General features: G+C 37.0%; 1 protein-coding gene across 1 annotated transcript in view; it reads right to left on the reverse strand.

The window, feature by feature from the left end:
- Window positions 1-312: 312 nt before the first annotated feature.
- FAM171B (family with sequence similarity 171 member B) overlaps window positions 313-18168 on the reverse strand; it is a 75659-nt gene continuing 57803 nt past the window's right edge. Inside the window, exons 4-8 of the mRNA XM_006067882.4 lie at window positions 16942-17100; window positions 14073-14243; window positions 9854-9970; window positions 5118-5241; window positions 313-4885 (exon numbers count right to left, since the gene is read on the reverse strand). Of these exons, the coding sequence (XP_006067944.4) occupies window positions 3538-4885; window positions 5118-5241; window positions 9854-9970; window positions 14073-14243; window positions 16942-17100 (1919 nt within the window). The 3' untranslated portion in view covers window positions 313-3537. The remainder of the gene's footprint in view (window positions 4886-5117; window positions 5242-9853; window positions 9971-14072; window positions 14244-16941; window positions 17101-18168) is intronic.

Below are 18168 nucleotides of genomic sequence, written 5' to 3' on the forward strand. Positions count from 1 at the left end.
TGCAGTTCATGGGATTACAGAGTTGGACATGACTGAGAGACTAACACTTTCATTTTCATTATCTTGTAAAGTCTTCTCATTGAATGGAAAAATGATTTATCTATATTCAGCTTTAATAGTCAAAATGTGGACTTTGGAGAACATGAAATACAAAGAGAAATCAGGTTCATTATATAAACATAGGGTATTCAAATATTTATTTTACTATAGGGAGTGTAATCAAGAAAATAATTGAATATTCATCTACCAGATTAAATAACAATTTAGGAAGGAATGTTTCATAGTTTACCCAAAATAAAACAGTGCATCAGATACATTTTTAGATTTTATTATCTTTAATGAACTGTTTAACATTTTTACAAATCATCAGATTTTTAACAATTTCCAGCAGTAAATATAGTAATGATGGCATAAATACACTGAAATGTGAGATTCCTCTGATGAGAGAACACAAAAGATAGAAACACCTGGAAACAGAGGGCAAAATGTCAACTCTAGTTCTGAGACGGAAATTAACATAGTTAAATTCTTTACAACTCTAGTACACGGAGAAATGAGTAACTCATTCCCTATAAATGAATATGTAACTTTGAGCTTCACCTTCCTGGAAGTTTTGAGGGACATCATTTGACCCAAAGATCCCCAAAACTTTATACTATGTATTGATACCAGAGGATTCAAACATACAGAAAGTGATCTGAAAATGATTGCCAAAGCAAAGAAGTGCTTTTATTCCTCAACATTTGTGACCTTCGTGGTATACTGTGTATTATAAAAGGGTGTAATCCCTATACAATTGCATAAATGTCATACAAATGGATTTTACAAATTCAATATCATATGTATTCAAAAATACATATAGCTGTGCTTTAGTAAATGAATCCATCAGTTCCTTGAGGGATAATTTTGCTTTTAAGTTATATCCAAAGTATATACAAAGGATCCACAAATGTTAACAATTTGTGACTAAAATTCTCAAGGTTTTCATTTGCAAAAAACTGTGGTGGTTTTCAATTTAAAAATTTTAAGAAAGTTGTGAATATTGCCGGTTTATTATCACTTGGGTTAAGAAAAAGTAGATGGCTTCAGCTCTTTAACAGGAAAATTTGTGAACTACTCACAAATGAGAAGTTACACATTTTGGATCATTAGAAAAAGATAAATTACCTATACTTCCCAATTGAGAACAGAATGTGCAGTGTATAAAAAAATAAGATTTTATTCTGAAACCAACAAAAGTATTTCTAGAAAAGCCCTTGGGGATATATCTTCTCATTTCCTTTACACAAGAATGAGTAAGTGGCATACCTTAATGGCATACCCTTATATCGAAGTGTGTATTCCATTACCAAGATGAGAGATTGAATGTTTTCTAAGGGTGGGAAAAATATACACTTAAAATGTCAAAGTCAGTATATTACTACATAGTTTCTAACTTCATTCCAACATAATGTTATCAATATAAACTAGACTGAAAAAAGAATTAAATACACAAAGAGATGTTACTGGCATGCAAAATTCATTGTTCCAACGTGAAACACTAGGTCTATATTTTTAATAAAAACTGCACATCTGTTTAATTTGGCTAACAGAAAGAAAATGCACATTTAAGAAAGATGTTATCATATCCTTCTAATAAAGCAAGTCTATATCAAAGGCACTTCAGCAGAGCACTAACTCCTTAACCTTTTCCAAATCATTTTCATTTATGTCACCTTAAATACATCTTTCTGTGTAAAACCAGTAAGACACTGCCTCTAATTTTGGACCTTATTACCCCCTCCCTCAAAAAAGTAAATGTAGGTATTAACCAAAACATTTCTCTCTTGTATGGATTGGGGTAGAATATAGCAAACTTTTACCTAGATCTTTACATTCTTTGGGTTAATACAGAAAGGAATGTTATCTGACAGGTTCTATGCTTCAGAAATGGTTACAGGGAAAACCTGGCTGAAGTCTACTGTCTTGGGGGAAAAGCTGTTGTCTTTTGTTGTCTATCTATCTACAGTTTGACTGAAGCTAATGTGGTTAATTTTAGTTCTTACAACTTGTTTATGTGCCTTGGGTCTCTATGTTGCTCCCATCTTAATTAGTAGTGCATGAGAAATAAAGCAATTTAGTTTCATTCCCCGCCCCCGCCCCGCCCCAAGGAAAAGGGTAAGCTGCTTCAGACATTAGCCTTTATGGAAATTTTAAGAAAAATGAGATGAGTTGATTTTAATTAACAAAATTTCATTTTTAGGACATGAATGATAATTCAGGGTTGAAAGCACTTAAAATTTAAAAACAGCTCTTGAATGTGTTCACACTAATTCTCTATGATGAAAAGAATATATTACTTCCAAATCTGGAAAAAAATGTTATATAACTTAAAAGCATTTACGTGATTTAATAAAAATCTTTTACTTTTCCCGTGAAATTGAAACTGTTGTTTCCAAACATTTTTTAGAATGTCAGCAACAAAAAAATCTGGATGTATACCTGGGATCCTGAAGGTATTCTTGAATCTCAAGAGAAATGGCACGTTTTTTCTGCTTGACATTTCAGAAAAAATTGAAATGTTTATTTCCTTTAGCTCCACATATTTTAAGTTTTGATGTTTTAAGAAACTTTCAATTCATTGATTTTTAAAAATCAAGTTTAATAGTTTAAGTGACTTTTTTTGAATAGAAGAAATATCTGAAAACTGATTTCAGTCTATATGTATCAGTGAGCCTTAAAGATTGGGGAGTGGGAGGAATGACTTTTTTTTTTTAAAAGACTGGTAAAAATTTTCTTGACAGCTAAGCTCACTTCCCCTTTTGGTAATGGGGAAGGGGGCAAGAAATTTTTAAACAAAAATTCAGTATCAGAACATTCATTTCTCAGATCTCTAGATAAACTAACATCTTTTTATTCTGTGAAGTTTTATCCAAAAACAACCAAAGAGCTGGCATTTCCCTCTCTAACAACCAAGTAGCTTCTTGCCCATCTTAGGTGAGTATGGAATTTACTTTTGGGTTGATACAATATACATGCTGTTTAAAAATGAAAGAAAATGTGGTTTGGCTTTGAACTCTAGAATAACATCAATCCAGAACATTTATCCAGTTATTTTCAAGTATATGCAGTGGAGAATATAATAGTAACATTTCACAAGAGTAATACAGTTTCATTTCTAAATGTTTCACAGGGGTAGTCAAAGCAAAAGCAATATTTTTGAAAGCAACTTTAGGAGTACACTTTTCACTGTTATTCTTCAGAGTCAGGGCTCAACTTGATGACTGAGCAACAATTTCAGGTACTATTTTACATTTTGAACCCTTAGATACTTCAAATGCATCACCCAAAAATAAATAAAAAGCATAGGCCAGAAAAAAGCATTTCTTGGTAGCCTTCTCACTACTGAATTACCATTTTACTATTTACTCTGCTTGAGACATGTCCAGGGACCATGAGATTGCTCAGTCTCAGCTTCTTCAGAAGTTCACACGGCAGTTTACAATAAAAAGCAAGAATAAACAGCACGAGACAACAGAGACATAACCACTCTTGGTGTTAATTTATGGGAATCAGTGGGCGTTCCTCTCGCTTCTTCCAGATGTTAGTTTTGCTATCTCTCTTGGCTAGTGGTGGTGGTCTGCCCCTTTTTTTAGTGGGGGATATATTGGCTTCAAAATCTTCAGCGGTGCTTTTTCTTCCGGGGGACTCTTCCCCAGGGTGCTCCATGATGGCGCCACTCCCTCCATCTAGGATGTGCCTTAAAGCTGGGTCCTCTGGAGAGCAGACAGTGGTTCCACTCTCACTACTGCTCAGGTCTAAGTCTTCTAAGTAAAGGATCTTAGGCTGATGCATGCTTTTGATGAACGTTTTCTCCCTCTCCAGTTTTCTACTGGAGTGGTGCTCATTCATGTCCACCCCAGAGTCCAGACTCGTGTCATTGCTCTGGGCTCTCTTGCCCTTTTTCAGGTCTATGAAGGAGTGCCTCACCTGTGCGACCGGCTTTCCATCAAGAGACACAAACCAGGCTCTGGGGTGGGGGGAGGGCTTTCCTTTGGACAGTTCTAGGAGGGTCTGTTCTGAAATTCCTTGAAGCTCCGATGAAAAGGGAGTCATTACAACAGCTTCATTTAGTGTTCCAGGAACAGAAACAGATTCCAGGAGGCTGTTTGAATACCGACTCCAATCTGAAGTTTGGGATGGCAAACTCTGTTGACCTTCCAGTGGGATGTTCTCTTCCCTGGCATCTGGGGGCTGGGCATGAGAATGCATTGGCATTTTTGGTAATGTCTGTGTAAAGTTCTCTCTATTTACTGGTTCCATCAGTTGGCCATAGACTAACTGTCCCTTTCTTGGCAGAGTAGCCGACTTAGCAGGATGCAACTGCTCTGGAGTGGGGAAGAGGTCAGACGTCTGAAGGATGGCTATGGGCTGGCTGTAGATGTGCATGATCTGCTCTGGAATGTGGGAATGCCCATATGCCTCTTCATTACCTGTGAGATACCTCTTTTCCTCTTGCGTATCACCTAGAGATGAAGACATATTGTTGTTAACATGTTTAAGTTGTTTGGACCCTACATTGGGCTCCAAAGACTGTGCTGGGTTTCTGGAGTAATTATTTTGATTGACTGACAGAAATGAAACATCTTCGTTGTAGATTTTTACATTGTCCCTAGTTTTCACCATGGAAACTCTTTCTTCTGCTTCCACCTTGGATGATTCCTTTTTCTGAGGGCTGTACGAGGAGCTTTTGGCATTGAATAACTGTGATTTGTCCTCAGTTTTTAATGCGACTTTGACCGAACTGATGTGATTTATGTGAGTTGTTGAAGTTGTCTGGTCTCTCTTGAGGACCTCAAGTTTAGTGGTATTTCTTTCTCTTTTCTGTGGAGTACCACACTTATCCCTAGAGTAGAAGAGAAGGCAAAAAAAAAAAAAATGTTTCGAACTTATCTAGAAGGTTTCATTAAAAAAAAATCTCATATATATATATAATGCTACTGTTAGAATATATGTTTTTATTTTAATCTATATTTTAAATATCAAACCATTGCTTTCTACAAACTTTGTAACACACAGAATTTACATGACACTAAAATGAGACAGTTTGTGTTCACACACATTACTATTGTTCTTACCTGCAATAACAAAGAAGTACAGCAAAAAATCCAATGACAATGACTATTGTTCCTCCTAATATGGCTGTAAGAAATACTGTGTGGTAGGCAGTTATGTCCTTTGAATCTCCATTCATACCTGACCCTATATAGTTCAAAATAAACAAAGAGAAAATGTATTACTTTAGGTCAGACTTTCAACTGTGTCCTATCCTGGGTGAGGCAGATTAAAGATGTGTACACAGGTCTATTAATTTGTCCCTCTCCCATGGCAGGCTTCTCTGTGGATGGAAAATATTTTCCCTACCCCCATTAGGCTTAATCAGTTGACTTGCTGTGCCCAGTGAAATATGAGCACCTTAAATGAGACTGTATAAACTGCCTGTCCTCTGCTAAGGTCTTCTACTAAGTGAAAAGTATATCCTAAAGTTTTGCTATTCTTTTAACCTAGGTTCTGGAATGAGAAAAAATCTTAAAACTGAACCAAGTCAAGCCCAACAGTCACAAAATGAAAGCAACAAATAGAGAGCAGGCTTATTTGTTACTGATGGCTGAATGTTACAGAAAATGATACCAAGATGCTAAAGTCCTGCTGTTACAGAACTTAAAATATGTGACACTGGCTTCCAAGTCAAGCAGTAAGGAAACTATTGCAGGAGGTAGTAAAAATAGTGACCGAAATTATGTGGTAGCAAAATGTCTGCTGGAACAAAAATATTTCTAAAGAGAGCTTTGTGCAAAGAGGTTTTGAGATAGAATATAGTGAGCGTTGATATTAGCTGTATTCAATTTAAAAAGAATATTTAAAGATAAAAAGAATTCTTTAAAATTCTTTAAAAAGAATTTGCTAAAGTAAACAGGGATAAAAGACCAATGAGAATGCAAAAATTGGGGGGCCTGAAGAACCAAAAGTTGTAACTCCTTGACAGGACTCTAGAATAACGTGGTGCCATGGTCCCCATAAGCTAAGCCCAGCAGAAGACGGTGACCCATTATTCTTCTTTATGAGAACACATATATACAATGTTGTGGTAATTACTTTGTTGTGTTTGTACAGTTGCTAAGTCATGTCTGACTCTTTTGCAACCCCATGGACTGTAGCCCGCCAGGCTCCTCTGTCCATGGGATATTCCAGGCAAGAATACTTGAGCGAGTTGCCATTTCCTTCTCCAGAGGATCTTCCTAACCCCGGGATCAAACCTGCATCTCCTCCATTGCCCAGCAGATTATTTACCATGGAGCCAACAAGGAAGCCCCTGGAATTAGCTTAACTGCAGTAAAAGCAGACTAAGCATGGGGATGATCAGTGGAGGTTCTGAATATCCTGCATGAAAGCAGATGCAACTTACCTTGAGGTAATGTTTCAACATCACTAGGACTTAATTTTGCTCAGAAATGTATACAAGTCTACTGATTAGTATCAACTGGATTCTAATGTGTATTGGGGGTGATGAGACACCTGATTTTCCGCTCATCTCAACCATAAGAAAAAGTCCAGCATGAGGCTTTCAACTTCACCAAGGACACTGGAAAGACTAAGGACACATAAAGACTTAGATCCTTTAACTTTTACGTCATCTAAGTTGACCAAAGTATAGTGACATTAAAGGATTTGGAGAAGCAGTGTTTTGTTTATGCATTCAGACTTCGAAGCCAGAGTGCCTGAACTGGAAACCTGGCTTCACCCTTGCTGCGTGGTGTTGGGCAAGCTTCATTCACTTATGCCTCAGTGCACAGGTGTCATACTTGTTACAGTGATTAAACAAATATTGAGAACAGTGTTTAGCACATGATAAGCACTCAGTAAGTGTTGGCTATATTATACCACTGTTGTTAAATGAAATGTCAAGATTATAGAAGAACAGGCACTCCAGTACTGAATACTCTTTTAACTGGTAGCTGATAATAAAATGTTTATCATATTGAGTAGGCAACCAAGCACAGCATCGCACAATATGAAATTTCTTCAAAGAAAAAAGATAAGAGTAACAACTCTATCTGTAGATTACTATTTATGATCCAGAGCTGCAACAGAGTAAATAGTTAGACTGTAACTGGGTGAAATTCAAGTTCTTCTCCAAAGAATATCTGAATATACATTTTCACAATTGAGTAATGTAAGCAATTTTCACTCCACAGAATTCCAACAGAACTCACCTTTGGAATTAAGAGGCTGACGTTGCTACATCTGTCCCAAATCTTAAGTGTATGACAACAGCAGAAAAGCATACAACTGCATGTGTGTGTGTTAGTGTGTATGCACGTGCCCAAGAGAGGTTAGAAAGTTAGAAAATTACAATAAGTTTTCATTCTGATATTTGAAAATTAATGGTACTTGTTTAATTCTATACTCCGCTATCTACTTACCTATAATAATGTGAAAAACTAATTGATTTTAATTTTTTGCACTATTTTTTCTAGAAATTGGTTTAAGATTTATTTTAAAAACATATTTAGTAATATTATTAACCAAATTATAGCTTCAGCACACCAGACACTAACTAGCCCATCACAAAACCAGTTTGATTTTACAGTAACATTTGCATCCTAAACTGTTTAGGGACATGAGTGATCCTCATATCGAACTCCTGCAATTTATAAAAAGGAAAACTAATACTCAGATGGCTAAGTACCTATTTCAAGCTCACCCTGTTAATTACTGTCAGAGCCAGAACTACAATCAAATTAAAGTTATCCATATTTCTCATATGGACCTTTCAAAAGCATAACTAGAAATTATCTTAATAATCCTACATTTCTGTTAGTACTCCGATTCACACAAAATTGTTCCCAACATAAAAGCCAAAATAAAACTTCTATTTTAGAAAATTATTTCAGCTTTTATAATTCAGTCATCTTGCATAAATGGTATATTTTTAGTGGAAACCACATTTCTCTGTAAAACTCAAGTGCTCTTGTGGTCATTTTTATCAGAAATGAAATAACTTGGATTTAGTTGGGTTGAAGTATTAAATATTAATTGTTCTTTTTCATCAATATTTTATAGTTTCAAATTTAGAATACAATAAGATCAGACAGCTGGCAAGACTGCATGATATTTTGCACCATAAACAACAAAAGCAATCACCCTCTGTTTTCTGGAGAAATAAACTCATAAGCACTACATTGAAACAAAAACAGAACATTCCTCATGATTATAATGGTTAATAGCTCATATTTCTTCTACTCAAATACTCTATTTTAGCTTCATTTTTGAAACAAAGTCTTGTTACCTTGCATGGTTTAAAAATGGAAGGTTGTCAAATGTAAAATAAAAATAAACTACATAAAAAGTTTCAAAAAAACTCAAAGCTTTCAAATAGGCAGCCATAACAAAGTTAGCTGATACACTGCTACTGAGAAATGGATGTAAAATGTTATCCGTATCCTGGATCAGGGCATGTACCAGGACTATTCCTGAACAGCATGAAATAGCCAGGCTGCATCTGCCTTTCAGCTGGAAGCCAAGACACTAGCTAAACCAAAAGAATTACTTCTGACACAATTCAAGATGAAGGAGGGACATATGCATTCAGCTTTTACACTTTCCCTAAACTTTACAAAAAGGACACTGAAAGTTTTGCTCTGTCTTGTTTTTATAAATATACATGTCCACAGGTTAAAGGAGAATGAGATCAAAGACAGGAGCAACAAGATGCTGACAGCTGGAAAGTTGACTTAGCAGAGTGCGCAGCAGGGAAAACCAAGAAGCAACTCAACTCATACCAGTGAACACCCAGGAGACCTAATGAGTAGTTGCCGGCCCACGGTGCAGCCAGGCTACATGACAGCTGGTTAGAGTATTTCTTTTTTTAAGATGACTTAATGTTTGAGAATTTTGAGACATTTACACAACTCAAGATGTAGGATTTCTAAGTACAAAGTATATAGATAGACTGATACCATGTTAATTTGATACCAGTTAAATCCAGGAAAAATGAAACACTTATTTCTCCTAGAATATGAATAAGACCATTCCTAGCACACAGCTCTTGGTTTTTGCCTATCTTCTGTTCACATGTCAGGCCAATCTTCATTTGGGCCATCACCTGTCTTATCCTACGAACACTGGGGACACTATTATTCAACAGTCCCTTGTCCCCACCACACCCCCACCAAGGAAAATGCTCATGATCTAAGTCTGAAAATTCCTCATCCCTAGAAAGATCAGGAACAGTGTGAGCAAAAGACCACAAAGAGTTAGGATCAGCTATCTTGAAGCAGCAATCTTCCAAGACAGCGGAGCAGGTCTGCTAACGGGGTCCTCTAGGATTCCTGCCTTAAAGTCTGCTTTTTCAGCCTTCCCTAGGATCCTGCAAAGTCCTGATATCCTACTATATGTTTCTAATTATCCAAACTCTGCTCCTGTTATTTGCAATCAAAAGCTCTTAACTGATCTGGGTAGAATTCATTCATAAAAAGCAAACTAAGAAAATTCTTCATTTGAATCAACTTTGTACTTCCGATTCATCAGGTATTACAGCTGTAAAGGACCCTAGAGTTCATGGAACTTAATCTTTCCCTATATATCTGGAAAATATAGATATTTTCTATATTTTACTATAGTAAATATAGTAAAATATAGATATTTTCTAATTTTACTATAGTAAAATAAAGCTGAGATCAAGAGACTAGAAGCTTTTTCCAGTGTAATACAGTAAGTAGCAATGCTTAGAATAAAATGGGAAACTAATATCAGTTTCAGCATGACTATTTGGATTTTTTTAAGTTTATATTTTGTTTCATTTTTACCATACCTCTAATTCCTGGAAGTGGAGCTGCTATCCAGTAGCCCAAATGTGGTGCATCATATGTCCAAATTAAATGACTGTTATATTCCTTGACCATTCCCTGGCCATGATTTACCCACGCACCTAAAAAGGAAGGCAAAAAAAAGTACTAATCAGTTACCTTATATATCTTGAATGCTAATAGGAGTTTGCTGATAGTCATGTACAGAATACTTTGTAGGATATTTTCAAAGATGAAAACTGTGACAATATATTTTCATGGGATAATATATATCATAATATAATGTATATTACATTAAATAGAATAATTTGTTATGACCAAAGACTATAAAATCGATATAAATAAACTTTATATCATATATAAAATCAATATAAATTTTATATAAATATAAAAAGGGTATATACTTAGGGTTGGAGAAGGCAATGGCACCCCACTCCAGTACTCTTGCCTGGAAAATCCCATGGACGGAGGAGCCTGGTGGGCTGCAGTCCATGGAGTCGCTAAGAGTCGGACACAACTGAGTGACTTCACTTTCACTTTTCACTTTCATGCATTGGAGAAGGAAATGGCAACCCACTCCAGTGTTCTTGCCTGGAGAATCCCAGGGACAGAGGAGACTGGTGGGCTGCCATCTATGGGGTTGCACAGAGTCGGACACGACTGAAGCAACTTAGCAGCAACTTAGGGAAATCATACTCTCCAAATAATGTCTAAATTGTGTATGTTGAGATATGTCTTAGTAAGAATGTAATTAAATCCAAATTTATCAACAGATGGTTGTTACCTGCTCTGGGGTTCTCATTAAATGCTTATAGTATGTGTTTTAGGACCTTATTAATATTTTTATTAAATGGTGTTTTGTTCTAGTACTGCTGGCATGGTTCTTTTAGAACTAAATGTCTTTTAAAAAGTGCTATTCTGATTCATTTAAATATCAACCACAGAAAAAAGAATTCAGTTAAAACCAGTATCTTTTATGAAGTCTGGCATTACAAAGCTTGTTTATAAGTTTGGTCTATGTATTTGGTTTACTGATTCATTGTAATGATGTATATAGACAAATTTGAAATTATGGGAGTGAGTCAACCTGCTTTTTGAATAGTCACGTTAAACTTAAGCAGTACACGTGATGAATCAATTCAAAAATTCTGCCACTGGAAGGTATATGAGAAACACAGGCTTTTTTTCAGGAGAAACAATCAGAAAGCAGAACTCAAAGCAGATATTCTTCTTTAAAGTGTCTTGAAACAATTCTCTCATTCAACAAGTCAGGGGATTGAGGCCAGAATAAGTCAAGTGACTTGCTCAACATCATCTTGCTGGTAAATGGACAGAATCCAGGTCTTACAGCTTTTAATCCAATGTTTTACAGTACTATACCACTGTGAGACTGTGACTTGTAATAAGAAATTTATATATACGGTCTTAAATCCCCAGTCCTGGCACAGAGCTCCTAAAACTTTGTAATTCCCTATGTGATAAGATCCATAAAGGTGGAAACAGTGTCTTTTCTTGTTGACAACAAGCCAATTTCAACCATGTCTGAGTTTATGTTAATGAGGTGAATTTTGGAAAGTCCCAGTGGATGGGGGCTGGTTGCCAGGGGAACCAACTGCATGTACCTTTCATCCCCACCCCCACACAACCCTCTAGAGAAGGGAGAGGGGCTGGACCTTGAATTCAACTGTCAGTGTTCAAAGATTTAATCAAGCATGCCTATATACTGTGGCCTCCACAAAAGCCCCTGAACTGCAGGGTTCAGAGAGCAGAGCTGGTGAACACGTGGAGGCGCTAGGAAGGTGATGCGCCCAGAGGAGAGAGCACTGCGGCTCCAAATCCCTTGCCCTGTGTATCTCTTTCATCTGGCTATTACCAAACTGTATCCTTTTACAGAAGACCGATGACCTGGTTAGTAACCTGTCTTCCTGTGAGCTGTTCTAGCGAGTTACCAAACTTGAGGAGAGGGTCACGGAAGCCTCCAACTTATAGCCAATCATGGCAGGAGCATGGCTGATAAGCTGGACTTGCAGTTGGCCTCTTGAGTTGCAGGTTGTGGGACCAAGCCTTTAACCTGTGGGATCTGACACTAACTCCAGGTAGATAGGATCTCAGTCAGTTCACTTCAGTCGCTCAGCTGTGTCCAACTCTTTGGAACCCCATGGACTGCAGCACACCAGGCCTCCCTGTCCATCACCAACTCCCAGAGTTTACTCAAACTCATGTCCATTGAGTCGGTGATGCCATCCAACCATCTCATCCTCTGTCGTCCCCTTCTCCTCCCACCTTCAATCTTGCCCAGCATCAGGGTCTTTTAAAATGAGTCAGTTCTTCACATCAGGTGGCCAAAGTATTGGAGTTTCAGCTTCAGCATCAGTCCTTCCAATGAATATTCAGGACTGATTTCTTTTAGGACGGACTGGTTGGATATCCTTGCAGTTCAAGGGACTCTCAAGAGTCTTCTTCAACACCACAGTTCAAAAACATCAATTCTTTGGAACTCAGCTTTCTTTACATCCATACATGACTACTGGAAAAACCATAGCTTTGACTAGAAGGACCACTGAAGGAAATTTTAGGACACTTAGCTCATGTTGGAGGGTACAAGAAAAATACCCTCACATTTGGTGACCAGAAGTGAAACTTCTGAGTGCAGAACAGAGTTGAAAGAAGAGTTTGTCCCTTACAACTACCTTTGTTACTTACATAATTTCCAGTCTTTTTAAAATAATATATCTGTTTTTATCTTCTGTCGTGAACATGTTTGTGCCTCACTACCTACCTTTTCAGTTACAATGAAACCTCAATTCCAAATCAGGCCACAGACATTTGTTCTGAGATGGGCATGCAAACCTCCTTCTAGAAATGCAGGGACTCCAAGGGCTTGTGTACTAGCTACTAGGAAAATAATTTCTCTACCTTTTGGACTTTAACCTGGGTAATATAAAGTGAGAGCGCCTACAGCCTTCCTGCCACTCCAAAGGGAAATCCTATTTCAGAAAGGTTATTAACACAGGAAACAGATGAGACAGAAATCAAGTCCTACAAATCAGTCTAGTCTATGCATCGTGACTTAATCCAACACAGCTCTACCCCGGGGCTTTTCAGTTGTGGGGGATTGATCATCTTTTTTGTTTGTTTTTTTGATAAGGACTCCACCTTATTTACAAGGAAAAACAAAACCAAGAGAAAGAGAAGAGAAAAATGCATCCAGTTGTTATTTAGGAGGCTAATCTCAGGAAACAAAATTGGCACCAAAGTGTTTTTCTGGAAAATAATCACTCTTTCTACCTTTATATATAGTCCTGGAGTGGATTGCCATTTCCTTCTCCAGGGGATCTTCCCAACCCAGGGATCGAACCCGGGTCTCCCACATTGTAGACAGACGCTTTACCGTCTGAGCCATCAGGGAAGTCCACCATACACACACACACACACACACACACACACATATAGAGAATACAATGTTATTTATTTTCATGAAATTTGCATACATTTATTAATTGCTTTAGCCAAGCTTTTAGATATAAGTTTATATTGTCTATGAATCCACCTGCAATGCAGGAGACCCCAGTTTGCTTAATGGGTCAGGAAGATACCCTGGAGAAGGGACAGGCTCAGTATCCTTGGGCTTCGCTGGTGGCTCAGATGGTTAAGAATCCACCTGCAATATGGGAGACCTGGGTATGATCCCTGGTGTGGGGACCATCCCCTGGCAGAGGGCATAGAAACCCACTCCAATATTCTTGCCAGGAGAATCCCCATGGACAGAGGAGCCTGGCATGCTACAGTCCATGGGGTCACAAAGAATTGGACACAACTGAGCAACTAAGCATTAGCACTATCATAACAAAAACCCATAAGAACCTCAAAATATAAAACATGGGAATGTGAGTAAATAATGCTATTTTAAAATAATAGTGATATCATTTTCCCTACAATTTTATTATACTAATCAAAGTGGTGCCACTTTTGGTCACTGATAAAGTGCTTAAAATTATAATATTACTGATTTAGTGCTCTACTAAAGATAAAACATTCATATGTAAATACTGTTTAAATAATAAGGAATATTAAAATTTAATATTCTGTGTAAAATAGATATTTGTCAATTGTACTTAATAAAGCTGAAAATTTTTAATAACAATAGAAACCTATTTCTAAGGTAAACACGCAAATATTCAAAAAATTCCAAATATTCAGAACTTTTTCCCATAGTTCACATACCTGTGTTCATATCAAATGTCCAGGCAGGTACGTGATCGCCTGCACTTACATCATTTGTATGTAGAAGAGGAAGAGAAATTTGAATAGAGCCATCCACCTTTAATTCTTTTCCTCCAGAATATATTTTCACACATATTGCAGCAAGAGGAGTTAATTCAATGCTTTCAAAACCTAAAAACAGAAGACAGTTCATTAAAATATGTAAAGCACAAACTGTTAACAACAAATATTAACACCAAACTAATATTGGCCTAAAATATCTAGTTCCTCTATTTCAACCAGAGCTATCCAGTGTCATACCAAGTAGATACTAGATTCTATTTGAAGATTTTTAAACTATAAAAGATATCATAAGTAAATGCTATACTTATGTAACACTGAGACATCATGTTATGAGAATTCTCTCAGACTCCTCTGATTTAATGTCACTGGAATCTAAAAGTCAGTATTTTTTTGGTTTTAACTTTTATTTTACATTGGAGTATAGTTGGTTAAAAATGCTGTGAGTTTCAGGTGTACAGCAAAGTGCTTCAGTTATACATATACATGTATCTATTCGTTTTCTAATTCTTTTCCCATTAGGTTGTTATCTAATACTGAGCGGGGATCCCTCTGCTATCCAGTAGGGCCTTGGTTGGTTATCCATTTCAATAATTTGATGTTTTTAAAAACCTACAAAACCATCAGGAAGGCTGCCTCTCTGAGAAGGAGACATTTGAGCAGTGGCCAAATGACAGGTGCCATCCATGCAGAGACCTCAGAGAAGAGCCTTCCAGGCAGAAGAAACCAGGGCAAATCCCCCCAATCAGAAGTGATCTTGGCATGTGTAAGAAGGCAGATGAGAGAGCAGAGGGAGATGGAACCAGCATGAGGCCACGGAAAGGAATTCTAATTATCGCTGCCACCGAACCTGGGAATGTATCTCCAGTTATCAGACAGGGCAACCACTGGCTTATTGGAGATTTTCTGTTAAATGTAACAGATTCAACCTTTGTAAACATCCTAAAATTCTATCCATAAGATAAGCAAAATAGTGCCATACATATTCTGTAGACTAGTTGCACTGGTAAGTAATGTACTATAAAAAGTACTATGTAAGTAATTATAATATCTCATATCAAACTGTAAAACCAGCTGGCTTTCTTAACTCCACCCCTCGAGGCTGTGAAGTCAGTGGCTTCACATACTGAATGCATATGAAACTGCTGAAGTCAATACCCCATCATTTGGGATAAGGCCAACTAGAAGAAAAGGAAAAAAGTCTGAAAGACAATGAGGAGACTTTAAAAAAGCATCTTCATATTCACAGAACTCTAGAACTGTGCAATCAGTATATTAGCCATGAGCAACATGTGGCAATTTCAATTTAAATGAAATTATCAATTTAGTTCCTCAGTGCACTGGTTATATTTCAAGAGCTCAACTGCCACCTGTGGCTAACTGCTACCATATTGGGCAGGACCGAACATTCTCATTTGACACCATGGCTCTAGGACTTTTAAAATGTTAGCAGCACCAGGACAATTGAAACATCTAATGAACAATCTCAAAAGCAGGTGGTAGAGAAATGATGAAGGGCAGAACATATTATAACTTCCTCCCACTGAATCTAATGAGTCTTGTTCATAAAAACCCTCCAGGGCAACACGAGCTTCATTTGTGATAGTGTATATTGGTTACCATGCTTGTAATGCTTTTATTTGGAGCATCCTATAACTCATACCTGGAAAACTTTGGCAGGTGTCTTAGATTGGCTTTCTCAAGAAGCAGACCCTGAAATAACACTTTGGAAGGAAGGAAGCACCCACCACTGAGGGAATGGAGGAGTAATACAGAAGAAGGAAGGAAGCCAACACACAATGTGTTAATGAAGAGGTGTGTACACTTTACGTACTCTTTTCTGTCACTGGTTGAGAGCCTGCCTCTTGTGAGGGCCCAGTCTACTTCCTGGGCCAGGGAATGCCCTTATGCAGAGTCACAGATACATGCGGTAGGAAATATTTAGGCTTGTAACAGAAGAGAGGGTCATCTTCCTGGGGTATCAATAACATCAGCTACAGCAGGTAGAAAAAATGCCTATCTAACCATAACACATATTTGCTTACTACTCTAATTTCTGACTAGCCCCCAAATGATATGGACCAAAAATTTGACTCACGTGAAACCATAAAAATTACAGATTGTCTGAGGTGATTTTAAAAACTGTGGAGTTTCTTACTGGCAACAAGTGGCAGAAACGGTGGAACAAGTGTGGATGTACAGAGGAAAGATACAGCTTTTACAGGGGTCATAAGTAAATTGTTAAATAAAATGTAAAATCCCATCACCTCCTTAACTTAGGTCATGACAGCCTTACATATTACTACTGTTGAAACTGAAAAATATACTTTTTCAATATTTACCCTTTTACTTGAAGTATTTCAAATATTTCAAAATTTCCAACTGCTCACTCCAATCTACAAACTTTTTGTTTCCAACAATTATTGACACTTCTGATCAATTTGAGAATGATTGGTCAAATCATATGTCTAAACTTCTTAATCAAATTTCCACTTTTAAACGCATTTTTTTAATTTGCAAAATTTTACAGTAAACATTACTATTTTCTCTAGTTTGTTTACCTACTTTGAATAAAAATACCCTGTAAATTAAATTCCCCATTAACTTGTAATTTATGCATAAGGTTCTGATGTAATCTCTTTCATAATGTGCTAGAATAAAAGGACTGCCTATAAACACTTTAATAACTGTGTTTATGTTTCAAAACTGATGTTTCCTCCAAAGTGTAAATTAATATCAAACATCTAAATAAATAGAATTTGAATATGTACTATTTTTATAAAGAGATTATATAAAAATTAGGAAATACCTGACTTATTGAGAGTAATGCCAGTTGTATACAGAAAATTATCCACCTTCAAAAACTGTTGTAGAACTGTAAGGTAGCCTGTAACATTGCTAATATGATGGTTGTTGGGTAGTTTAATTAAGGCTTTTGAAAACTGAACACTTGGTTGAGATTTGGCATCTGGAAAAAGAAAACCTCATTAGCAAATAAAACAAATGCACGGTAAGCACAGCACTACTGGTCAGGACATGTTACTCTAAGTGAACCAGTTATTTCTAAAACATTACTAACATCTTATTATAATGATTATTTTATATTCAGATCTGAATAAACAAGAAATGCCCCTTTCTTTAACTCAAAGTCCTGTACTCAATATGCCAGCAAATTTGGAAATCTCAGCAGTGGCCACAGGACTGAAAAAGGTCAGCTTTCATTCCAATCCCAAAGAACGGCAATGCCAAAGAATGTTCAAACTACCACACAATTGCTTTCCTCTCACACGATAGCAAAGTAATGCTCAAAATTCTCCAGGCCAGGTTTCAACAGTACATGAACTGTGAACTTCCAGATGTTCAAGCTGTATTTAGAAAAGGCAGAGGAACCAGAGATTAAATTGCCAACATCCGCTGGATCATAGAAAAAGCAAGAGAGTTCCAGAAAAACATATACTTCTGCTTTACTGACTATGCCAAAGCCTTTGACTATGTGGATCACAAACTGTGGAAAATTCTTCAAGAGATGGGAATACCAGACCATCTGACCTGCCCCCTGAGAAATCTGTATGCAGGTCAGGAAGCAATAGTTAGAACTGGACATGGAACAATAGACTGGTTGCAAATCGGGAAAGGAGAACGTCAAGGCTGTATATTGTCACCCTGTTTATTTAACTTATATACAGAGTACATCATGAGAAACACTGGACTGGATGAAGCACAAGCTGGAATGAAGATTGCTGGGAGATATATCAATAACTTCAGATATGCAGATGACACCACCCTTATGGCAGAAAATGAAGAAGAACTAAAGAGCCTCTTGATGAAAGTGAAAGAGGAGAGTGAAAAAGTTGGTTTAACACTCAACATTCAGAAAACTAAGATCACGGCATCTGGTCCCATCACTTCATGACAAATAGATGGGGAAACAGTGGAAACAGTGGGAGACTTTATTTTGGGGGGCTTCAAAATCACTGCAGATGGTTACTGAGGCCATGAAATTAAGACACTTGCTCCTTGAAAGAAAAGTTATGAC

Source organism: Bubalus bubalis, chromosome 2 (assembly GCF_019923935.1).
Source record: "Bubalus bubalis isolate 160015118507 breed Murrah chromosome 2, NDDB_SH_1, whole genome shotgun sequence".
Taxonomy (NCBI): domain Eukaryota; kingdom Metazoa; phylum Chordata; class Mammalia; order Artiodactyla; family Bovidae; genus Bubalus; species Bubalus bubalis.